Source organism: Peromyscus californicus, unplaced genomic scaffold, assembly GCF_007827085.1.
Source record: "Peromyscus californicus insignis strain IS unplaced genomic scaffold, ASM782708v3 Scaffold_18__1_contigs__length_77618521, whole genome shotgun sequence".
Lineage (NCBI taxonomy): Eukaryota > Metazoa > Chordata > Mammalia > Rodentia > Cricetidae > Peromyscus > Peromyscus californicus.
Window position 1 is genome coordinate 48,812,060 of NW_026294480.1, and position 26,090 is coordinate 48,838,149.

The 26,090-nt window shown below is 43.5% G+C and overlaps 2 protein-coding genes across 4 annotated transcripts in view; one reads left to right on the top strand and one right to left on the bottom strand.

Annotated features, from left to right (window-relative positions):
* Positions 1 to 17,437, bottom strand: part of Nnt (nicotinamide nucleotide transhydrogenase) — a 110,204-nt gene extending 92,767 nt beyond the window's left edge. The window contains exon 1 of the mRNA XM_052743326.1: positions 17,373 to 17,437. The gene's annotated coding sequence lies outside the window, so the exon portion shown is untranslated. The remainder of the gene's footprint in view (positions 1 to 17,372) is intronic.
* The window catches only part of Paip1 (poly(A) binding protein interacting protein 1), a 28,568-nt gene continuing 19,714 nt past the window's right edge, over positions 17,237 to 26,090 (top strand). Inside the window, exons 1-2 of one of the 3 annotated variants that reach the window (XM_052743335.1) lie at positions 17,237 to 17,427; positions 18,885 to 19,054. In XM_052743335.1, coding sequence (XP_052599295.1) covers positions 18,959 to 19,054 — 96 coding nt within the window. In that variant the 5' untranslated portion in view covers positions 17,237 to 17,427; positions 18,885 to 18,958. Of the gene's footprint in view, positions 17,428 to 17,795; positions 18,297 to 18,884; positions 19,055 to 26,090 lie in introns of those variants that run through there. The other 2 variants (XM_052743333.1, XM_052743334.1) reach the window with 2 other exon arrangements.

Sequence of the window (26,090 nt, forward strand, 5' to 3'; positions counted from 1 at the left end):
CCTCCTCCCTTATGGGACCTTCCCACCCCACTGGCCCTTTTCTAGTTTCCTGGCTCCCCGAGGTTCTCCAAGTTAAACACTCAAAACTAAAGAATTGTGCCTGGGATCTATGTGGGGGCCCACAGAGACTCCCTAGAAAGACCTTACTCAAGGTCAGAAAAATCTGAGCTTGCTTTGCCCAGCAGGGCTCATAATGTGAAGATTGGCCAAGGGCGTGATTACTAGGTGTTTTGAAGGGTCTACACTTGTTGGTACTTTATATCTTGACCTTGAAAGGGAGGTCTTCTGTCCCTCCTATTGCTGACGTATAAAAGCCCATCATGATTAAACTCTAGGTGACTGAGTATGAACCCAGGGCCCTCTGGAAGCTATCCTGTGTCTCTGTCTTTCTCATTGTCTCAGGCTTTATTTCTATTTAATACTTCCTCATTCCTCTCTCCTCCCTCCCAAGAACCCAGATCGGAAGATCGCAGCTGGCCTCCCACAGATCTGCATATGAGAGAAAACATAAAGCATTTGCCTTTCTGGTTGGTCCTGGGTTACCTTGCTCAGTATAATATTTCCAGCTCTACCCATTTAACTGCCAATTTCATAATTTCGTTTTCCTTAATAGCTGAGTAAAATTGCATTCTGTACACGTACCACATTTTCACTGTCCATTATCAATTGATAGACATCTAGGCCGATTCCACTTCCCAGCTATTGTGTATAGCGCAGCAATGAACGTGGACCTGCATGGTCTCCGTAGTAGGATATAGATTTCTTAGACTGTGCTCTGAACAGACACCAGGGCCATGGCAACCCTTATAAGAGAAAGCATGTAACTGGGGCTTGCTTACAGTTTCAGAAGGTTAGTCCACTGTCATCATAGTAGAGAGCGCTGTGGCAGGCAGGCAGAAGTAGCTGAGAGTTCCGGATCAGCGGAAGAGCCAGATACCAGGACTGGTGTGGGCTTTTGAAATCCCAAAGCCTTTTCCCAGTGACTCTAACAAGACTACACCTACCCCAATGAGGCCACGCCTCCCTAATGACCAGGCATTCAAATACATGCGCCTATAAGGGCCATTTCTACTCAAAAACCACTTCTTTCTAGTTTTTTTGGAGGGAATTCCAGACTGACTTTCAAAACGGCTGCACTAGTTTATACTCCCATCAGTAGTGTGTAAGGTTTCCCATTTCCCCACATCCACATCAGCATTTGTTATCATTAGGATACTCATAAAATTTAAATCCTGTGAAATTTGGGAGGCTTTTAGGCCAACAAAGACTTAAAGATAGTATTATCTTCTACAAAATTTATCAGATTCAAGAACATACCATTATCAACTTTAAAGCCTAAAAACCAAAGAGGTACCTAATATTCAAAAAGAAATGTAAAGTGAAGCTGAGAAGACATGCTATCAAACATTGGACTCTAAGGCCAGTCTGGGATGCATGAGACCCTGTCTGAAAAAAAATTTTTTTTTTAAATGAATGAATACTGAACTCCAATGATGACTTGTTACCAAGACCTGGCATCTAGTGAAAGCCAGGCCAGAAAATAGCTAGTTTAATACATTTTCATCACAGTTATTATGCTATGTCAGCAGTTTACCATTTCAAGTTTCTGTTTTATGAATAGAGTGGTTAAACTGGGTAGGCATGGTTCACATCTGCAATCCCGGCACTTTGGAGACTGAGGCAAGAGGATTGCCCTGAGTTAGCTTTGGCTACATAGTGAGTACTGGGCCAGCTAACAAGACCTGTGCAAAAAAAAAAAAAAAAAAAAAACCACGGTGATTATTATTCTTGGCTAATTGAGAGGTTCGATGAGATAAGATTCTTAGTTGGTAATATCTAACAATCATGCACTTGGCAGGTTTTAAAAGAACCATCGTCAGGGCTGGGAGCGTGGCTCAAAGGTAAAGAAGCCCTTGCCAAAAGAAGCAAGATATTGAGATGAACCCAATCTTGGGATGACCCATCAAGAGTGTTTGATCTCAGGAAGTAAATATATTAATGAGCTAAGTGAACTGATGCTAATCAATATTAATTGGAAGAAAACTGACACCAAATGGCTAGCACAATGTCAACTGACAATTTGATCTATTTAAGTAAAAGCACTTGCATTGGGAATTATTGTGAGCATCCATAAATCTAACTTCTGCTGGTTAAGGTGGCATCGGCTCCTGGGGAGTCTGAGATAAGGGAATACCGTGAGCCTAGGAGCTGGAGACCAGCCAGAGCCACATAGCATGGCTGGGCCTCTTAAAATAAAAAAACTAATTCAGCATACTGGTGTGGTAAGTGCTAATTATAAAAGTCTTTTGGGGTTGGGGATTTAGCTCAGTGGTAGAGTGCTTGCCTAGCAAGCACAAGGCCCTGGGTTCGGTCCTCAGCTCCGAATTAAAAAAAAAAATCTTTGTCAGGTGGTGATGGCGCGCGCGCCTTTAATCCCAGCACTCAGGAGGCAGAGGCAGACGGATCTCTGTGAGTTTGAAGCCTGCCTGATCTACAGCGTGAGTTCCAGGACAGCCAGAGCTACACAGAGAAACCCTGTCTGGAAATTAATTAATTAACAACTTAATCAATATGAAAATAGTGGTATCAGCAGGCAATGGTGGTACACGCCTTTAACCCCAGTCAGAGGCAGGCAGAGCTACTTGAGTTGAGACCAGGCTGGTCTACAAAGCGAGTTCCAGCCAGAGCTATACATAGAAACCCTGTCTCAAAAAACAAAAACAAACAAACAAAAAAGATAAATGGTATCTTTGGAGAGCTGGGAAAACAGTAAAGGAGAGAGACTCCATTAGACTCCATTAGCATCCTCGAGCTGCTGTAACAAATTACTGTGAGGGAGCTCAAGCCAGGCCATCCCAAAATACTTCTTTACCGGATTTAAAGATTACCCTTCAGAGGGACTACAGACAGAAGAGTAACGGAAAGGTTGCTCCTTCCGGGGTAGTTTGTATCTAGCCAGAGTAAATGGCAGATGCACACAGGCTTTCCCTGAGCACCACACACCAACCAAAGACATTCCTACAAGGGGAAGAAACTGGGGATCTGATACTACCCCAGACAGGGATTGACAAATGCGGCCTTCCGAAGACAGACATGTTACCTTGGAGACTTTATCAGCCTGATAACATGACCTTTAGTTGGGTGCATTTTCAGCCTTAGCTCAAAATGCTACTTAAGGTTTGCTTCTCCTACCTTCCTTTGAGTTTCATTCAAACTCATAGCATACGACTTCAAAACCATAACAATGCCTTTAAAAAGCAAAGAGTGCCCAAGCTGGGCATAGGGAGCTCACACCTGAAATCCAAACACTCAGGAGGCTGCAGCAGAAAGAGTCACATGAGTTCAAAGCCAGGCTGGGGCTATATACTAAGTTCCAGGCCAGCCTGAGTGACAGCATAAAAGCCTGTCCAAAAAAAAAAATCTATGGGTTGGGGATTTAGCTCAGTGGTACAGCGCTTGCCTAGCAAGCACATGGCCCTGGGTTCAGTCCTCAGCTCCGGAAAAAAAAAATCCAATTTCAAAGATATGGTTTAAATAGGAATGCCCCCCCCCATATACTCATGTGTTTGAATACTTGACCCATAGGGAGTGGCACTATTAGGAAGTGTGGCCTTGTTGGAGGAAGTGTGTCACTTTGGGGGTGAGCTCTGAGGTCTTATATGCCCAAGCTAGGCTTAGTGCGGCAGCCTCCTTCTGCTGCCTCCTGATTAAGATGTAGAGCTCTCAACTCCTTGTCCAGAACCACGTCTGCTCACATGCCACCATGTTTCCCGCCATGATGATAACGGGAAAAAAACTCCGAAACTATAAACCACCCAATTAAATGTTTTCCTTTGGAAGAGTTGCCGTGGAAATAAATGATGTCACGTCACAGAAACAGAAACCCTAAGACAGAAGTGTAGGTGAAAGACTCAGAATACAGTTCCATAGAGCCTAGCAGTTATTATACTTCTGAGCATTTATTCCAGAGAAGTAAGAATTTATTCCCGCCGGGCGGTGGTGGCGCACGCCTTTAATCCCAGCACTCGGGAGGCAGAGCCAGGTGGATCTCTGTGAGTTCGAGGCCAGCCTGGTCTCCAAAGTGAGTTCCAGGAAAGGTGCAAAGCTACACAGAGAAACCCTGTCTCGAAAAACCAAAAAAAAAAAAAAAAGAATTTATTCCCTCACCAAAACCTAAACATGAAAGTTGGTAGTAATTCGATCTAGATGTCCCCGGTGAATAGTGAATGGCTAAAGGGACTATTACCTGAGAGACCATTGTAGATGACTACCGTGAAATATTACTGAAAAAAGAAAAAGAAGACACAACTTGGATGAATTTCAAATAGGCTAAAAGAAAGAAAGCCAATCTCAAAGGCTATGTAACATGGGATTCCATTTATACAACACTTTTGAAAATACAAAATTATGGAAATTCAGAATAGATTCATGGTTACCAGGGCTTAAAGAAGGGGTGATATGGAAGAAGTAGGTGTGACTATAAACAGGTAACCAAGGGGTCCCTGTGGCGCTGGAGATGTCCTGTAATTTCACTGCATCGGTGACAGACAGTACCTGGGCGGTGAAACTGTCCTCGAGCTTTGCAGGATGCTGATATTGAGAGACGCCGGAAAACAAGTGCCAAGGTTTCTCTTTTCAGCTGGACAACTTCGTGGGAATCCTACAACTACCTTAAATTAAAATGTTTAATTAAAAAGCTAAGCCTAGAAGGTATCGTTAAATATTAATGGTAGAACCTAGGAGAAAGATGCAGGAACCTATGAAATTTTTTTAACTTGATTAATTTTTACATAGTCTCTAAGTTAGAAAAAGAATATATTAATTCTTACAATTATTCTGAGACTAGGTTGTAGTCAAACTTTTCTTTGGGCCACCAGCTCACAAATAATGACATGGAGACTTTTTATTAACTATGAAAGCTTGGCCTTAGCTTAGGCTTGTCCCACTAGCTCTTATAACTTAAATTAACCCATTTATTTTCATCTATGTTCTATTGCATGGCTTGTTGCTTCACCTCTCCATACTGCCCATGCTGCTTCCTCCGCCTCTGGCTGGCGACTCTGCCTTCTTCCCACCATTCTTTCTCTGCCAGAAAGAATGTCCCAGAAGTCCTGCCCATCTCTCCTGCCTAGCTATTGGCCATTTGGCTTCTTATTACACCAATCACAGCAATACATCTTCACAGTGAACAAATACCCCACAACACTAAGTTCCAAGGATTCTCATAATCCAAGGGATAAACATAACATATAACCAAATTATTTAAAGTATTTGGAAGTACCTCTTTACCTGTGGCATAATTTGTTGAATGGTTTCTCATCAATGGGGCTTTTCTGAAGTATTGGTTGCTGGTTCAGGAAGCCATCCTGAACTTAGAGAAAAGGATTTTACAACTCTCTGCCCTCCACTCCATTTTTATTCCGTGTTTCCAGAGTATTTGTCCTAGTAATGGTGCTGGTCTTTTTCTCCTGAGTGGTCAAAGTTCATTCTCTAAGGATTGCATGGCTCAAACATTCTACTACTAGATGACACATCAGCTGCTACATCTTCCCGTGATGGCTTTTGAGGAGAGGACAAATTAAAGTGACTCATGGCAACAACTCAGTTGTTTTTAAATAGTTTGGGGGCATAACTACTTTAGGGACTTAAGTCTCAGAAACCTGAAAATTACCTATAGATCCACACTGATGGTTAGGAATGTTATGTTTCCTAATCTCTATAATGGGTGTAAGAATACAGAAGCATATGCCATTGTTGTGATTTGAAGATGAAGCATCACTCCCTAAAAGGCTTCTGTGTGTTGAAGGCCAGGTCCTCAGACAGGTGCCAGATTGAAAGGTATGGGTCATAAGGATGCTAACATCATCAATGGGTTAATCCACTGATGAGCTGCTAAGAGGTGGAGCCTGCTGGGAGGAGGTGGCTCATTTGGAGGCATGTCTTTGAAGGCTATGTCTTGTTCCTGAGCCCTTTGTGTCTTTCTCTTCACTTTTCAAGGACAACAAGACAAGAAGTTCTGCTCTTACAGATGCTTTCTTCCACATCATGATGCAAGAACAACACAGTCAAGAGCGCACACAGATGTTGAGACCTCTAGAACTATAATCCAAAATAAATTTTTCCTCCTTTGATTTATTTGTAGCTGGAACTTTCTCCAGCTTCTTCCTGGCCCTGCAGTCAGGACCAATCTCTCCCACTCACATACCATAGCTGCTTGGTCCCAAGTAAACACACAAAGGCTTATATTATTTACAAACTGTATGGCCTATGGGTCAGGCTTCTTGCTAGCTAGCTGTTTTAACCCATTTCTATTCATCTATATGTTGCCATGTGGCTGCAGTGTTACCGGTCTGCTGGCATTTGTTGCTCCTCTGGTGACAGGCTGGCATCTCTCCTCACTCTCCTTTCTTCTCCCATCTCTTCAGTTCAAATGTCCCACCTAACCTTATTCTGCCTTGCCATTGACCAAACAACTTTATTTATCAACCAATCAGAGCCACACATATTCACAGCATACAGAAAGACATCCCACAGCACTTCCCCTTTTCTGTCTAATCAAAAAGGAAGGTTTTAACTTTAATATAGTAAAATTACATATAATAAAACAGTTATAAAGCAAGAATTACAGTTACAATATCTAGTCTATTTGTACTTGGCAAAATTAAAGAAAACATTCTATCATCTATACTATATTTGTGAGTCCAAAGTTTCATATCTAATCTATCTTTTATCATAACCTAGGAAAATTATAACTATCTAGTCTTCAACTACATCAAAGACCTCAGAAGGATATAATATTACCTAAGTAAACAGGAAGTGCATTGTAAGCAACTTCCAGAATTCTAGAAATGACAGAGACATCTGGCTGCCTGGACAGTCACCAAAAGTTCCTCTGCAATGTTAGGGCATCCATTTTCAGCCTACAGGCCTAGAGTCTCTGGCAGACTTTTTTGTGAAGCAGGAAATTTGAAGGATTGTCTTGCCTATTGGCAATGTTCATCAGTCACTTCTCCCTGTGTCCTGCAGAATGTCTGGCAGTCTCCTCTGTGAAGCAGGAACCTTAAGGATAATCTTGCCCTATTTTGGCAAAGTTCAGTGGTCATTTTCCCATGGGTCCTGCATGTCCAGTTTATACAACATACTGTCAAGCAGTCCAGGCAAGAGCAGTTTCTTGCACAAATGGCTAACTTTTGCCATAAAGAAAGCAAACTCCATATAGAGTTTCTTCAATGCCCACCACCTTCTCTGAAGTAGATTGGTGCTGCCAGGAGCAGACATGTCTCAATGCTCAGATAAGTCAAAGTTCTTAAAACATTTTAAATGCCACGTTCTGTAGGTCTTTGAAGTGTTTGAAGATTACCTACCTAATTGAAGTATACCTATATATAACTACAAAACTTAACTAACATGACTATAAGTTTGATTACCATAGATGATTATTAATTTGTATTTCTTAATTATACATTATAAATTTAAATGAGTTGCATAAACATAATACCTTAAATAAGAGTAGAAATATATACACATATAACAAAATTAACTTTAAATTTGTATCAATAAACTAAAATCCATAGCAATGTAAAACATTTCAAACAAGTTGTTTTAATTAAACAAAAAAGGGGAAATGTTGTGGGATAATGCTCTTGTATACTGTAAAGATTTGTCACTGGAATTGGTTTAATAAAACACTGATTGGCCAGTAGCCAGGTACAAAGTATAGGCGGGGCGAGCAAACAAAGAGAATTCTGGGAAGAGGAAAGACAGAGTCAGGAGTCGCCAGCCAGATGCAGAGGAAGCAAGATGAGAATGCAGAACTGAGAAAAGGTACCAAGCCACTAGGCTAAACATAGATAAGAATTATGGGTTATTTTAAGTGTAAAAGCTAGTTAGTAATAAGCCTGAGCTAATGGTCAAGCAGTTATAATTAATATAAACTTCTGTGTGGTAATTTTGGAAGTGGCTGCTGGGAATTTGGGAGTTGTTGGCAGAACAGAAACTTCTGCCTACATGTATTCATGTATCTTTGACAGTAATGAAAATCTGGCCAGCACAGGCATCCCACAGGACAGAAAAAATAACAGCTGTATGATGTTTAAAAGTTTACAAAACAGTGTGACATGTATTACTGTCTTAGTTACTTTTCTATTGCTAGGAAGAAACACCATGACCAAGGTAACTTATAGAAGAGTTTATTGTGGCTTACAGTTTTAGAGGTTAAGTCCATGACCATCATGGTGGGGAGCATGGAAGCAGGCAGACAGGAAGGCATGGTGCCAGAGCAGTAACTGAGAACTTATATCCATATCCTCAAGTAAGAGGCAGTGAGAACTCACTGGGAATGGCTGGGCCTTTGAAACCTCAAAGCCTACTCCCAGTGAGTGACACACCTCCTCCACCAAGACCACACCTCCTCATCCTTCCCAAGCAGTCCCACCAACTAGGGAGCTCAAATATATGAGCCTAGAAGCCTTTCTCATTCTACCCACCACAATTACCTCATTTTATTATTTCAGTGACTATGAAATGGGTACTGCTATTTCTATTTTAAGATGAAGAAATTTTGGCCTGATGCATCTATAACTAGACGAGACATGAATGTAGGTCTTTAGTTCCAAGTTTGATGATTTCTGGTGGGCAAGTCTATCTCCAGGAGGGTGTTGAGGTTCAAATGAGAAATCTTCCTCATAATCCCATGTATTTGACCACTTTGATTCCCAGATGGTGGGGCTGTTTGGGGAGATTATAGGACCTTTAGGAGATGCAGGCTTGCTGGAAGTGGTACTTCACTGGAGGAGGGTACCTCTCACCCCCACTTCTTGCTCTCCCTGCTCTCTGTATGCAAACAAAATGTGATCAGCTGGCTTCCAGCTTCTCCTGCCTTGCCATCCCACTATTGTGGACTCCAAACTGGAAGCCAAAATAAACTCTTCTATGTTACTTCAGTCATGGTATGTTACCACAGTAACACAAAAATAACTAATATAGAGGGTTTGGTGCTAAGATGACTGCCCTATGTGAATGACGGTGCTAAGAGACATATGGAGAACAGAAGTACCTTCAGAGAAAGAGAGGTAGATACGGCCCTGTAGCCAGAAGTTTCTCCAGTCCTGCCCAGCCCTGTGGTCTCACAGCTGCTTATAAAATAATCACTCAGAGGCCTATATTAATTACAAACCGTATGGCCTATGGCTAAGAATTCTTGCTAGCTAGCTCTTTCATCTTAAATTAACCCATTTCTATTAATCTATGTATTGCCACATGGCTGTGGCATTGCCAGTCTGCTGGCATGTTGCTCCTTGGGCGGCAGGCTGGCGTCTCTCCCGCCTCTGCCTTTCTTCTTCCTGTCTCTCTGCTTCGATTTCCTGCCTGGCTATAACCTGACTGGCCATAGGCCAGAGCAGCTTCTTTATTAACCAATCATCAGAACACATATTCACAGCATACAGAAAGACCATCCCACAGCATGGCCCCAGGAAACATGAAAAGATGCTCTTGTGTTCTCTTTCCCATTCACTTGCCTGGATTATAAGTATTAACCCACCATTTTATATGAAATAAGACCTTCTCACAGGAGACTTTATAGGCCACTCAAGGTTCAAGTGAATGTATTCCCCTTGAAATCCAAATTTTGCTATTATTTTAATGTTTATAACTCTGTATCTTACTTTAATCAGACTGCTAAAGCAAAATATCATCTGGGCGGTTTATAAGCAACGGAAATTAATGTCTCACCAGTGTGCAGGCTGAGAGGTCCAAGGTCAAGGCACAGGTAGATTTGTTTGGTGCCTGATAAGAGTTGTGTGTTACCACATAGAGAGCTGCAATCTCACATGGCAGAAGGAGCGGAGGTCTCTTTTTGCCTCTTTTATAAGGGCATTAATCCCATTCATGAGCCCTTCTGACTTAATCACGTCCCCTAAGCACCATGCCTTAACACTATCACCCTGAGGGTTAAAATTTCAATATATGTAGGTATTGTCTGTGTAAATCTCCAGCATCTGATCTCAGCTTGGCCCTCAGCAGTGGTCAGCAGGTCTCTTGTAAGTGCTCCCTTTCCTAATCCGCTTCCTTTCTCAGGGCAGTTTTTCCGGCCTTGGTCCCCACAGCTGACATCACCGGCTTCATTCATCATCCCTTCCCTTTATGGTCATCCATTCATCCCTTTGTACCTGGCCTCTACAGCTTCCACCTCACCTCTGTAGCTCCTTTAACTCTGCAGCTAAACTCAACCCTGTGACCCTGCAGACTCTGCTGCTGGGTACCTCCAGCAGCTCTCCTCTAACTGGGTTCATTAATATCTAAACACTGCAGTGACTCTCTGCATCCCTATCAGCTCTCTGCCTCCTCCAGTAAGGCCACTGAACTCCTCCAACAATGCCAAGGCCGATGGCCAGCTACTGAGGGCAATCAGGAATGCTTGGCAAGTTGCAGACAACAAAAGCAATGCAGCGTGCGGATTTATTGTTATTTAATAAATTCTGTTATTGTGGAAAGGTATAAACATGTCTGTCTTTGTTTCTGACATAGTGCAGGAGGGGCGTAAACATTCAGTCAAACCTGCATTATCACCAATCTGAGTTCTGCATTTACCCTTAAGTTCCTTAAGGGTCTGCATTTTGTCTTACTCATTGACAAGCTATCCACACCTAAAAGAATTTTTGGCTTTATTATGCAGTCAGTAAATACTTCTTAAAACTAAGAAAACGTGTGAGCATGTCATATTAGTTAAGATAGAAGGAAGAGGGGCTAGGTTTATGTCTTAGCAGTTGAGAACTGGCTGCTCTTTCAGAGGACCAGGGCTCAATTCCAGCAACCACATGGTGGCTCACAGTCTGTAACTCCAGTTCCTGGGGATCCCAATCTTGCTTAGGGCCTCTGCCAGCAATGGCATGCAAGTGGTACACAGACATCAATGCAAGCAAAATACCCATACACATTTTTAAAATTTTTTTTATAGAATACACTGACTTTGACCACATGTCAATAAAAAGGTGAGTAGTCTAAGCTAGAGAGAAATGGAAACAGAATACACCAGGAGCAAAAGACCTCATGGTTGATATTTACGTTGATATTTATGTATTAAACATTAATACTCCACTTCCTTTGATGCAAAACTTGGACTCTGTTCATCATCTAATTGATGAGTAGTTCCAGCTACTACATTACCTCCTGCTGGCCAGCAAGCACTCAGTTCAATTAGTTGACCCGTGTAATTACAATATTGGATCTTGGCCGGGCGGTGGTGGCGCACGCCTTTAATCCCACCACACTCGGGAGGCAGAGCCAGGCGGATCTCTGTGAGTTCGAGGCCAGCCTGGGCTACCAAGTGAGTTCCAGGAAAGGTGCAAAGCTACACAGAGAAACCCTGTCTCGAAAAACCAAAAAAAAAAAAAAGAATATTGGCTCTTGTAATTATTCATTCAAAATGTCCTCTAAATTTTTCTACTCTTATAGCTCAGGTTCTGGCTACCCCTTTAGCTCCAGGCTCCTTATTTCTGACTTTCGATCCCCATTTTTCATTCTATCGCCTGCCTTTCTTCCTCAACCCTTCTCAGCCTAGCCTCAACTGTGAACAGTTTGCAGCCCCTTCTACCTCAGCTGCATAATGCTGCTGTGTTCCCACTAACAGGCTTTTCAGGTGGTCAGGGGATGACTTGGAGAGCTCTCTCTTTAAATCTCTCAGCTTCGTGTCAGCAGCAGCAGCCAGCAGGTCTCCTAAGGGCACTCTTCTTCCCAAGCAGCCTCCTCTCCCAGAGCAGCTGTTAAAGCCATTGCCACCTTCCTCCAGCTCCGTGATTGGCAAGTCTACCATGCTCATTCTTAGCACACACTTCTTCCTTTCTTACTAAGGATATGGAGACCATTCCTGCACTACTCACATCTGTTTCTATTTCTTAGTGTCCACGTCTCATGACTTCTGATTATGCTCCCTGCCTGGTCTTTGAATTTGAGATCTGTCACCTTCTTCTAATCTTTTACTCCTTCGATGTTGACCCTTTTCCCTGGTGGATTCCTTTGCTTCAGCTGTCTTTAGTTGACATTCTCATGTCTGGTTTTGTTTGTTTGTTTGTTTTCAATTCTATCCTTCCTCTGATTTAATCAAGATTAAATAAACCTGTCTACATTCTCTATATTTCCTAATACTAAAAATTATTTGCAACCAAATTACTCACAAATCTGTAGTATTCTGACTGGTATTAGAATATCATTGAGTTGCCTCCTTGCTGATTTATAGTAAGAAACAGACCTCAACGATTCTAAGATGTTTGTGTCACTGTGGTCCATTTATTTTGGAGAGCCTGGGGAGCATTCACGCTTGTAGATTCTACCTAGAACAGGAATGATCACTAAGTACGGATCTTGAGCAGTGTTTATTCAATTTTGTCATCACTGAGACAAAACCCCTGGCAAAAGCAATTTAGAGGAGGAAAAATTTATATCTTGAATGTAACTAGTATATGAATAGCTCCCTGATTGGAGAAAGCACAACCCACCATGGCAGGGAAAGGAGAGCTGTTTTCAGGGCAGTGAGAACATGTGACAGGGGAGCCACACAGCTCAGTAAGAGCACCTGAGCTGGAAGTAGGGCTGGATATAACCCTCAAGGTCTGTCCCTAGTCACCAATGTCCTCCACTAGGCACCAGCTGAGGACCAAATATCCAAACACACAGGCCGATGGGGGGACACTTCACACTCAAATCACCATATTCCATATATATGTAGAATACAGTACCTACTTTATAGGGTTGTTTGGAAGACTAAGTGAGATATAATACAAAGTATTTACTTGAAACATAAGCACTCTGTACGCACATAAATATTAGCCGTAATTATTGCCGTTAGGTTCTTTCAATATGCAAATTTAAACACAGTAAAATTTCATGTGCATCAGATTCTCAAGGGTAGTTGCTTATTCCATTGCTTAATGACTTCAGGTAAGAGACCTTCAATACAGGCACCAGAGTGCTTATTCACAGGCACGGGGCACATTCATGGACTCTACCGTCCTATTATTTGACATCTCTGTAACAACTGACACTCTGGGAGTTCTTTTTTAACCTTCTGATTTATGCTAGCTTCTCTCATTTTTTTTTAATGATGCAAAGATGTGTTGCATTCTTTTGTTTCATTTTTTTCTAACTCTGTGAAGCTGTGTTACTTTGCCTGCCTAAAACACCTGATGGTCTAATAAAGAGCTGAATGGGCCAGTATCGAGGCAGGAGAAAGGATAGGCGGGGTTGGTAGGCAGAGAGAATAAACAGAAGGAGAAATCTGGGAGAGGAGGAAGAAAGTGGGAGAGAACAGGGGAGGAGGGTGGTAGGGGCCATCGTTCCTAGCTAACTCAACTCACTCTTTACTCAAACCACCACAGTGACTTAAATGCCTTTATCAATGAATGCAGGCATCATTAAGGAAGAGAAGAAGAATTAGCTGATGTGTCTGTTCTCATGGGTCTCATCTGGGTAAATTATCTTTCTCTCTGGGTCTCTTGGGCCCTCTGTGAAAGGTAACTTCAGCCAGTTAGCACCAGAGACTTCTGGATCAGGGAAGAGTCTCCATGGGCTAAGGAGAAAAAAAAAAAAAACCTACATGAATGGATAGTTCAGTGATGAGAACATACAGAGAGCATTTAAGTTCATGAAAAATGTTCAACATAATTAGCCACTAGTTACTGAAAATTAAAACTAATGCCATTTCATTACCCACTCTTTTGCTTGTTCTGTAAACGTGATATGTCCATTTTCTACCTGGATTATTTTGTTTTGTTTTATAATTGGGTTTTGATGAGTCTTCATGTATTTTGTTGGATATGTGCCTTGCAAATATTTCCTCCTTCATATTTATGAAATGTTTCTCATTAGCTGGACTCCAAAGGTGCTCTCTCTATTCCCATGAAGTCCACTGATGAACCTGAAGTCAGTTTTGAAAACCAGTTTTCATTATTGTCACTATAATGGTGACTCAAGGAAAGGCAAGTCTATTGTAATTAATACCATTACTGCTTGAAGATTATATGGACCAAGTCCTGGGCTAGAACCCAGAACAGTGGTTCTCAACCTTACTAATGCTTCGACCCTTTAATGCAGTTCCTCATGCTGGGAGATGGTGGCATATGCCTTTAATCCTAGCACGAAAAAAAGATCTCTTGAGTTCAAGACAAGCCTGGTCCATAGAGTGAGTTCCAGGACAGCCACAGCTACACAGAGAAACCCTGTCTCAAAAAACCAACAACAACAAAAATACAGTTCCTTATGTGGTGGCGATCCCCAAGCATAAAATTATTTCATTGCTACTTCATCACTGTCATTTTGCTACTGTTATGAATCGTAAATATCTGATATGTGAGCCCCGTGAAAGGGCCATATGAACCTGGGGTTTGTGACTCACAGATTGAGAAACACTTAGAAGTACACTAAAGCACCACTTGCCTTCAAAGGGATAGTTCAATAAAGAAATGGTGGTTTGTTTTTTTTTTTAAAACAAAAATTCTAGCAATCTGACATTCAAGGCTCCATGAGAACATCCTCTCAGAGCACAGCCATCGCAGGGGAGAGTCTAGCAGCTTCATGAAGTCTTCCTGGAGAGCACCTTCTAAGTACAGGAAAAGGTAAGGTACCTTTGCTCTAGTTTGTGGCAGGTCCTCTTCTGATAGTGGGGGACCAGCCTCCACTTTTATGACCAGGGTACTCTTGAGCAGGGAGAGGTAAGAAATATTTAGATAGAAAGGGCAATCTGCACAATGAGAGGAAAGACAGAAACACAGGATAGCCTCGGGAGGGCCTGGGTCAAAACCCACCAGCCCAGAACCTTATTCCAAAGGGCTTTTATCACAATGCCAAGGGGGACTGATACAACCAAGTGCAGACCCCTCCAAACACCGGGTACCCAGGCCTGTGGTCCAATCATCCTCTTATGCAGCCCTGCTGGTAAAGCAAGCTCAGATCTCACTAGGAAACCTCTTGTGGGCTCCCACACTCTCTGAATGGAGTCTTTCCATATTCCTTTTTTTGCCACAAATCTATAAGCAGTGTATAAATGAAGAGGAGGGGCTTTTCTAGCAATCTTCAGTGAGCCCCACATGAGACTTAATTTTTTGAGGGGCCTCTTACTGTTGTGCAGTATCCAGTACCTGGAAGTTAGCATTACCACAGTCCCCAGATGGAGCTGAGCCTCAATAATATCCTGGCATATTTTCTGTAAAATGAGCATATTAGAATGTCTACCCCACAGGATATGAGGATTACATAAAATGATAAAGGTGAGACTCTTAAAACAGTAGCAGACACGCCATTAAAATCCAATAAATCGCTGGGCGGTGGTGTCGCACGCCTTTAATCCCACCACTCGGGAGGCAGAGCCAGGTGGATCTCTGTGAGTTCGAGGCCAGCCTGGGCTACCAAGTGAGCTCCAGGAAAGGCACAAAGCTGCAAAGAGAAACCCTGTCTCGAAAAACCAAAAAAAAAAAAAAAAAAAAAAAAAAAAAAAAAAAAAAAAAAAAAAAAAAAAAAAAAAAAACCCAAAAACAAACAAGCAAAAAAAAAAAAAAAAAAACAATAAATGCTGGTTGCACATTACAAATTAAATTCATTCATGTTACCCCAAGTCCATCTCTAATATTTCCTAAGCACAGGGCTAAAATTACACAACAGCAAGTAGGGAGATGGCCAGGGATGTCTCTGAGTTATCTTCCCTGGTACCAAGAGCTTATAATATTCCCCGATATCAGCATGGATGCAGACTGACTGTATTCTCACCTAGTAAAGTCTGTGATAGAAAAGGTGATTAACCACCATGAAAGCTTTAACACGAGGAGCTGGCAGTGTAGCTCAGTAGTGAGGACACGTTTAGCAGCCACAAGGCCCTGTGTTCAATTTTAGTACCCACCAAAAAAAATTGTTCAAGGGAAACCAAGGGGCAGCAATCAAAGGCCTGGCACAGATCTGGGACAACTGCTTCAGAAGGAACATCTCACTTTCAGATTTTGACCAGTTTTGGGTCTTCTCTACATACTAAAGCAAGCCAAGCAAGAAGTAACTCGTGAGCCAGGCATGGTGCACATGCTTGTAATCACAGCCCTTGGGAGGTGGAGGCAGGTGGATCCAGCGTTCAAAGTCGGCCTCAGCTACACTGAAGTCAGCCTGAACTGCAGGAGACTTTAGTCTCAAAAAATACCGAAGAAACAAAAAAAAAGAGATTGAGAAGTGATCACTACCCATAGCCACACACATTTTAAAATGCCAAGAGCATCGTCTCCACCCAGTTTTTAAACTGAAATCTTGTGTAACATTAAGCAGGAGCACAAATCATTTAATCATGGCTGCACTCAAGAAAACTGTACTTTCTTGTTGAGTTATGTGAAGGCATATTCTCGTGGTTAATTAAAAAAGGTTAACAAGGAAGTTTGGACCCTACTTGAAACGATCCTGTAGATGAAAACTGAGAAAACATTAAGCCTTCCTTAAATCACAGGGCTAACCTCAGAATTCTGAAGATGGTTCAATCCAATAGTAAGGGCATCTATTTCTCCCTCTTTTTCATTACTTACATTTACCTTTCACTTGGCATTAGCACCATCAGCCCTGACAAAAACAACAATTTACACTTAATTACTAGAATTGAGCTGTGCAATGCAGCAGCCAGTAACTACATGTAGCTCTTGAGCATTCTCAATGTGCCTAGTCCCAAATGAGGTGTGCTTTAAGGGTAAAATACACATCAGACTTCAACTAATTTTCAGAAAGAAAGAAAGAGAGAGAGAGAGAGAGAGAGAGAGAGAGAGAGAGAGAGAGAGGAAGAGAGAGAGAGAGACCATTCACATTTAACATTAATCACATGTTGTAATGATGCCATCTGAGTATATAGGATTAAGTATATTAAAATTAATTTCACCTGTCTTTCATTTAAGGCGGCATCTATCACATTTACAAATCACTTAAATGGCTTGCAATGTTTGCTCGCGTATTTTTTTGTTTTTTTTTTTAATAGACGGCGCTGGTAGAAGATGCAAGAGGGCCGAGGGAGCCGTGCAGAGAAAGGTAGGGCATTTTTCTAAAGTTTCTGGAGGGGAAGAAGAGACAAGGGAGGCGGCGGCGGCGGCAGCTCGGTAGTAGACGTGACCTGGTGTGCTGCTGACACTCGGTGGGAACTGGAAGGCGGGCTGTGTTTGGATTCTGTTTGCACGCCCCTCCCCCGCAGCTAACGGAGCAGACGGGCCGGGCTGCGGCCCGGGCCCCCTTCGCCGCCTGGCCTCGGGGTTCGGCCGGAGCACTATCTCTGAACACACACCTGCGCGCCCACCTCGGTGCGCGTCGGCGAACCCTGGCGCGGCGCCCGCGCCCCCTCCCCCCCGGATCACTTTCCTGGCACCAACCGTCAGTCTCGCACTTTTTCTCCAGAGAACAAGCCGAGGAGGTCGGAGTCGCCGGGTGAGCGTCGCCCCCACCCACCCCCCCGCGCCCCACTTTCCCCTCGGCCCGACCCCGGAGAGGCGAGACGCGGAACGCGGCTGGCGGCGGAGCCGCTTGGTGGCCTGGAGTCGCCCCCGCCCCGGCTCGTCCAAGCGGCGGGGGTGGGGGACCTCGGCCGCCCGCCCGCCCGCCCGCCCGCCATCGGCGAACGCGAGCCGCCGTCGCCAGCCGGCGGGAGGGCAGCCGCGCCCGGGGCCTCCGGGCCGCGGGGGGCCGCTGTGACCCGCCTCGGCCCCACTGCGTCGCGGGCCGGACGGGCGGGGGTGGGGGGGGGGGGAAGCGGGGGCTTAAGCGAAGAGCGTCCGCCCGCCGGAGGGAGCCGGGGAGGCGGGCGCTGTGCTGCGGCGCGTCGGCTGGGGCGCCCCCCCCCCCCCCCTCCGGAGCGCGGAGGACCGAGCAGGGCCCGCCGGCCTCCTCCATGAGGCCCTGAGTGAGGCGCGGCGGTGACAGGCGGCCCGCGGCGCCTCCGGCGCGTCCGATCTTCGGGAGCGGCGGCGGCGGCGGCGGCGGCCCGCGTTGGGAGAGCAGGAGCATGTCGGACAGTTTCGATCGGGCTCCAGGTGCTGGTCGGGACCGGAGCCGGGGCCTGGGCCGCGGAGGGGGCGGGCCTGAGGGCGGCGGGTTCCCGAACGGAGCGGGGCCTGCGGAGCGGTCGCGGCAGCAGCAGCAGCAGCAGCCGCCGCCGCCGCAGCCCAAAGCCCCGGGCTTCCTGCAGCAGCAGCAGCAGCCGCCGCCGCTGCGCCAGCCCAGGACCGCCCCGCCGCCAGGGGCCCAGAGCGAGGCCCCCGCCGGCTCCGCGCGGCCTCCCCGACCTGGGGCGCTCCCAGGTACGGAGCAGCTCGAGGGGCCCCGGTGCTCCTGGGCCAGCCTTCCCCCCCCCCCCCCCCGCCCCGCGCGGCCCTTCGCGCACGCCGAACCCCGGCGCGCCGAACCCGCCCCCCGGTTCCCCGAAAGCATTCCCCGAGGGGCCCGCTGGGCACGGGGTAGGAACTGGGTTTGGAAGGAGGTGGTGGCCGGAATCCTTTGTGCGCTCCGGCTGGGGGAGGGGCCGGGGCCCCGGTGCGGGGCGTCTGGCGCCCCGGGAGGAAGTCGAAAATCGCCTACCTCTCCCCCGGTGGACCCGGGCCCCCAGGCCAGCATCCACTTCTTAACCAAACTCCTTAGAGAGGGGAAGGGTGGGAAAAGCTCTCGAACGTTCGTTTCGGAGGCAGGTATGTGCACTTGGTGAGCCAAAGCACGGCTATTGTTCCATTTTTGCGAGCTCTTTGTACGACTCTTAACCATCTTACATTTTGTATTTGAACTCCTCAAATCCGGAAGTTCTCAGGCGGTTTCTCAGTATGTAGTAGTAAGTTGTTACATACAAAGGAATGAATACATCTAGCATTGCTTTTTTTTTTTTTTCTCTTTCTCAGAACAAACGAGGCCCCAGAGAGCTCCACCTAGTTCACAGGATAAAATCCCACAGCAGAACTCAGCAGAGTCAGCAATGGCTAAGCCCCAGGTGGTTGTGGCTCCTGTACTCATGTCTAAGCTGTCTGCGAACGCCCCCGAATTTTACCCATCAGGTTATTCTAATTATACAGTGAGTACATTTTTTTTTTTTCTCCTACAACCCTGGGTTAATACTATCGAAAGAATGTGGTTAGTCTTTCACTAGAGTGTGCTGGCTGCGTTCTGTACTACACACAGAAATGTCTTATTCATTGAAGGCCTGATTCCGGAATATAATTTGTAGTTATATTCAAGGTATTGAATATAAGCTTGTGAGACTGGGAATTCCTGTCTGCTTGTTTCACTGTTGTGTTCCTAGTACTTAGAAAGGATATAGAAAATAACAAACCTGGTATCAAAAGCCTAATGTCTTGAATTTGTAAAACTAAAAATCTGCTTCTGAACCTTATGGACAACCTGTACAGTGAGTGGCCAGGAAACAGGCCTTTAATTTGATTTTTAGCCAGATTGCAGAATATTCTTTGGTGGCCTTGGAGTAAATAGCCATTCTTGCTGTAAATGGGTAGTGTAATGAATGTTGAGAAATGCACATCTGGGCTCTTTATTTCTAGAGGGAGTTCATCGATTATGATAAAATATTTCTGGTGCTGGTTACATGTTGTATGCAGAAATATTGTGAAAGTTTTTAGTTGATTGGTTTTTGTTGTCTTTATTTATTTATTTGCTTGTTTTGTTTTGATTTTGAGGCAAGCAAGGCAGCCCTCCCGCCTCAGCCTCCCAGGTCTGGAATTACAGCATACTTGAGCATGCTTTATATGTAAGCAATTTTGGTGACGTGTTTACATAAGTATACATAGGTATAAAGAACTTTTCTCACTTTTCTTTGTCAATAATGTAGCAAATTTTAATTGGTCCTAGTTTTCTTAGTAGTAGGAAGCACAAAGCATAGTTAGAATATATAGGAAGAAATTTGCTGTGCTTGTTAAACCCAGCTGAGTCAGTGAGTAGAGATTAACTTTAGAAAGGGGAGGAAATAATAGTAGTGAATTGGAAAGATGACTGATAGACCTTAGCATGAGACCTCACCCTTAGTCTGTTGAATGATAACACAGTGTGAACTCCTCTCAGAGTTAGCAGACGGCTAGCCTCACAGCCAAAGAGAAAAAATGTCAGCATCCTCTAAGCCCCATTTATCCCCTTAGAATTATCCCTCATGCCCAGGTATAGCCACTGGGGCTTTGTTTGGGTTTTGGTTTAGATAGTTTTGATATGTATTCCTAATTGTCCTTGCACTTGAGACCCTCCTGCCTCACAGCCTCTCCTGTGCTGGCTCCATAAATGAAGGTCTATAGACTAGGTTGCTGCTCTAACTCTACATCTAAATTCATATTGCAACATATAATTTGAGGTGATTTATGCACATCACTTGACTATATCAAGGTTCCATTTGTCCATTGATGAAAGGATAGCTTCTACTTTGGGGCTGTTGTGAATAAGATCATTGTCTCTGTCCATGTCCTGATTGAGATACTCCTTCATTTCAGCTTAGTATATAAAAGTGGAATTTCAGCAGCCAGCCTTAGTGGAAGCAGCTGTCTTCTCTAACGAGCTCACTCCACTCTAAGTTCTTCAGGGTCTGCTTGCTGCATGCTGTCTTCCCAGTCAGCACTTGGTGGTTTCTGTTGAGCATCCTGATAGGTATGCTGTAGCTCGTTGTGGTTTCAGTTTCTGTTCTTCTTAGAATTCATGACTGCATACCTTTTGTCGTCTGTATTTGGTTCTCTTCCTGTTTGACACGTGGAGAGTCTGCACTTTGTGGAAATAGAAACTCCATGCATCGTTTAGAAAAACGCTTTGGGACTAGAAAGGATGAATATGGCAGGAAGAGCAGTTGATCTGGTGAAAAGAGCCATTTGTCATGAAAAGTAAAAATTAAGAGTAGCTTGCCAAAAAAGTTGTATTTGGTTCAGCAAGGGAAGGAACTATTGAAGAACTGTGAGTAGTTGAATAATTCAACTCTTAAGAATGTTTACTTTGGGGACTGGGGAGATACATGACGTAGGTGTTAAGAACACTGGCCGCTCTTCTAGAGGACCCGGGTTCAATTCCCAGCACCCACATGACAACTCACAACTCTAGTTCCAGGAGATACGGTGCCCTCACATAGACATACTTGCAGGCAAAACACCAGTAGACGTAAGAATAAATCTTGGAAGGAAAAATTAAAATAAAAAGGATGTTTACATTTTAGCAGCCAAAAACAGTTACCCGTTTGTCTATTTGTTTTCCTTCCTGTTGACATGGACTATTTTATAATGAGAGAAATACTGTTTTTGTTTTTTGTTTGTTTTTTTTGTTTTTTTTTCCTTTTCAAAGTCCTGAATACAATTCAAATGACCTTATGAGTACATATGTCTGTCTGGGGGGGGGGGGGGTGCAGGTGAGTGCGTTTGAGCAGGCCAGAGAGACTAGATCTCTTTGGAGCTGTATTCACAAGATGGTTTTGAGTGGCCCATGGATGCTAGGGAAGGAACAAGGTCTTCTTCAGGAGTGGTATATGCTCTTTTTTCTTTCTTTTATGAATGATTTGTTTTTATTATGTGCATTGGTGTTTGACCTGCATGTATGTCTGTTTGAAGTTATAACTGTTGGATCCTCTGGAATTGGAGTTACAGACAGCTGTGACCTGTCATGTGGATGTTGGGAATTGAACCTGGATCCTCTGGAAGAGTAGGCAGTACTCTTAACCACTGAGTCATCCCTCCAACCACGTGGTATATGCTCTAAACCACCAAGCCATCTTCTCTGCTCCACCACCACCACTTACTTTGAATCAATCTTGTCTGTAGGAATTTTTTGGTATCTGTTAGTGCATCAACTTCACCATCAACTTCTCTGTTCGGAGTACTAAAACAAATGATGAACTAGAAGCTTCTTTGGACCTTGATATTTGACCTTCTATTTTTCAAGGAGTGTTTTAGTTAGTTGCCAACATTTAAGTAAGATATTGAAAAGTTTATAGTTACGGGTTTCTGTTCAAATCATAAGAAATGAATTCTAAAAGCAAAAACTGGACGAAGTATAAAGGCAGCTTAATCAACAGTTTCTTCCCTGGCTGGCTTCCTTTGTGGTGATTCTGGATACCTGGGCTTGCTACCTTGCCCCTAGTATTTTCTCAACCTTACTTGCACTAATGTTTACTCATAGTCCAGGTTAGATCTTTTCTAATCATTGAGTACAGAGTGGGAGAGTCCTCATTGGTCCCAGCTCTTCTGATAAGCTCCTGTGTGGGAAACGTCTCCTGATAATGGTCCAGAGTTAGCTAGATTTCCTCACTCCACAAATAGTCAATACTGGATGATGGGTCAAGCCTGGTCAGGTGGCATGGAGTGGAGAAAACTTTACTTCTGTTCTCTAGTGGTCTTTCTCCTGTATCCAGAAATCCCCGAGTCTGTCCTTTCTACATAATTGGATCAGTGAGATGGCCAGCAAAGTAAAGGGACTTGCTGCTAAGCAGATGACCTAAGTTCAGTCCCTGGGACCCACAGGATGGAGAGACCCCACTCCCAAAAGTTGTCCTCTGACTTCACGCACAGGTTCACCCACAAACATACACACACATGCACACACACATATAACCTGTGTGGTAGGTTTTTGATGTACCTTTTTAGTTCCTTCAAAACCCTGTGTTTATCTTCAGTCCTTCCTCTAATCCTGCTGCTAGAATTTCCTTTTTCATGCTGTCTTAGCAAGTTACTGTATCCATCTGTTCTCAAACTAATATGGGTATTATATGTAATCCTAGTTTACCTACTGGTAAGATAGCTCCGTATAGGAGCTCATAAAGCATTAGGAGTTTGTAAAAATGTTTGTGTGTCACCACCAAAAAAGCTTTTTTTTCCTAAAAGCATCTTCAAGTTACTACTGTTTTTTTTCTCTTGTTTTCAGTAGTAAAATTATCATTGGTACTACTTTTTTTTGGTTTTTCAAGATAGGGTTTCTCTGTGTAGTTTTGGTGCCTTTCCTGGCTCTCGATCTGTAGACCAGGCTGGCCTCGAACTCACAGAGATCTGCCTGGCTCTGCCTCCTGAGGGCTGGGATCAAAGGCGTGTGCCACCACCGCCTGGCTGGTACTACTTAATTCTTACTGAATGCAAATCTGCAGTTTGATCCCCCTAGATACGTTGATGCTATTTTTATGACTGTAAATAATATGATTTTTATTAAATATGTAGTCTTCTTAAACTGCCTTCCTCTTACGCCCTGAACACAATATAAAAATCTGTTCAGTTTCAAAGTTCTAGTATGCTATGTCCTGTGGTAGATGTTAAAGTTACCTTTTGTAGTCTGTATAGATCTCTTATAATTGTATTAGAACTACGTATTTAATATTACTAATTTTGTTATCTTTGCATATAATCTTCTTTGCATCCAAGACTGTGCAGCCATCATTCTCGTTCAGATTTTAACCTGTGAATTTGACACAGTTCTCCTCATGTAGCTCTCCTTGATTTCTGAGCTGATGTTTCTCTATCATCCTTCTTCCTCTAGGGTTCTATGTCCATTTTATTACCTCTTTTGTTGATCCTGCCTGCTCCCAGAATCTGATATCTGAATCACTTTCCTGTGTATGAATAACTCTCATCTCACTTTTTAGAACTCTAGGTGTGTGTCTCCATTTCTTTTACTTCTTTAAACTCAAGTATAAAACAGCTATCTTCTAACAAGGTTATGGCAGGAACTTAGTGTGTTGACTCTTTTCTCCATCCTTTTCATGGTTCAATCCAGCTAACCTAAGTAGTCTTGATCCTTCCATAGTTCAGTGTCTGGTCAGGTTCCTCTCCCCATGGACTGGGATTAGGTTCTCCAAACAGTCCATAGAAAATAACTTCATGAAAGGTGTATTTGTAAATTAGTGGTCCCTCATAATCTCTTGCTATAAAGTTCTAAGAAAAACAAAGCTTGAAAAAATATTCTTCAGCCTGGAAATCAGTTGTCTGCATGTTGAAGACAGATGAATTCTTTGAAAACAATGTGATGCTGAGAAGTGATGCAGACTTTGATTCACGCATGGTGCACTGCCTCTCTGTTGAGAATGCTGTTATGATGGCGGGCCTGAGGGGCCTCTGCTCTGTGTTCAGAGCAGCTCGGCTTTTTTCTTTCTTTTCATTTTATGTGCATTGGTGTTTCCCTGCATGTATGTCTGTGAGGGTGTCAGATCCCTGGAACTGGAGACACAGACAGTTGTGAGCCACCACGTGGTTACTGGGAATTGAACCAGGTTCTCTGGAAGAGCAGCCAGTGCTCTTCACCGCCGAGCCTCTCTCCAGCTCCCCAGAGCAGCTCTGCTTTTACTTACCAAACTTGACTTCTGTTTTGAGGGTTCTATTGACTTTATATAAAGCTGACGTTGGATGTTCTAAACTGCATTTTTGTCACAGTGAATGACATTTAATAGAAAATTAGTGACTTCAGATGATGCCTTTGGACTTCTCCTTGTCATTATATTAATAAGTTAGGATTCTTTAAGTCTATAAAACTAACCATGTATACCAACACTTTAATTCTGAAATTCACATAGATAAGTAGTTGCACATATTAATAATGTGTGTGTTTTTAATGCTTAACTGCTTTCACAACTTTCTAATAAAGTAGCAGTGTCTGTAATAACATTTTTCACTCCAGATGTGTTGGCAATTGTTGAGCTTTGCAGAAATGTTATGTCTGAACAAATAAGTGCCTTTCTTTAAAAAACAAACAAAAAAACCAGAGGGGGTATGTATGCTGTTTTTATTTAACAAATTATCTTGGGACTATTTCTGGAAAGATGGACATAATATATAATTCATATATGAAAGGATATATTTAGGTATATATAAATTCTGTCTTTTTTCTTAAGTGGCTATATGAAAGCCAATTATATGAATGTACAGTAATAAATTTAACCAAATTCTTGCTTAGATTGTTAGATAGGTTTCCTGGCAATGAACATACTTACATGTAAAATGTTAAATTTGTGTTCTGAGACTTAGTTATTTTGAGGATAATAGAAATATATAAAAGTACAATTTTGGGGCGGTGGTGGTGCACGCCTTTAATCCCAGCACTCGGGAGGCAGAGCCAGGCGGATCTCTGTGAGTTCAAGGCCAGCATGGGCAACCAAGTGAGTTCCAGGAGAGGCACAAAGCTACACAGAGAAACCCTGTCTCGAAAAATGAAAAAAAAAAGAAAAGTACAATTTTGAATTAGCTTTGTGACCATACACACATTATTCAAGTTGTATTCAGTCCTTCCTTGTATAAACTCTCCTTTTCTCCACCACTGCACTTAGAATAGCCCTCTTAGTGGGTCCCTCCAAATCCTACATGATCTATCTCTAATTGACTCTTGACAGCCACCAGCCCTCCCTCAGTTTCCTGTTTTAGCTGTTGACTTTTTCCTCCAAGGTATTAGTTAAGTCAAGCCTCCTTGGAACCAGCATGCTGCATCTGCCTGCTGCATAGGATATCTTCCCACAGATTTTTGAGGGCTTGGGAGGGAATGATTTTGTTTTGCATTTTCCGTCAGTTCAGATGTTAACTCCTACATTAAAAAAATATTTTTTAGATTTATTTGCTTTATTTTCTGTGTATGGGTGTTTTGCCTACAAGTAATGGGCGTGGTGCCTGCACAGGTCAGAAGAAGGCATTGCATCCCCTAGAACAGGAGTTAACAGGTGGTTGTCAGCCACCATGTGAATGCTGGGAACCAAACCCACATCCTCTGCAAGAGCAACATGTGCTCTTAACTCTGAGCGTTTGTCCACGCACCTCCAGATATTAACTCTCAAGACTGTCTGGCCTTGCTTTCCAAATATTTCAACATCTGAATGTACTTTGCATCATGGGATTATGAGACCTCTGTCCGCTGTATTTGTGGCGTCACGGTGTCATGGAAGTACTTTGAACACCTGTACAGCTGGCACTTAGTGGGCACTCAGCGTGCAGTTTGTTTTGAACTGCTGGTCCATCTACCTCAGTGTCTAGTGCTGGAGTTACTGCCGTGTGCCTCGAAAGGAGGAAAACAGTCTTATTAGAAAGACTCTCCCCACCACAGGAAAAATTGCCCTTGTGTGACATTTTTTTGTGCTCACTGACTAGAACTTAAAGCCTTTCATAAGCTCCTTC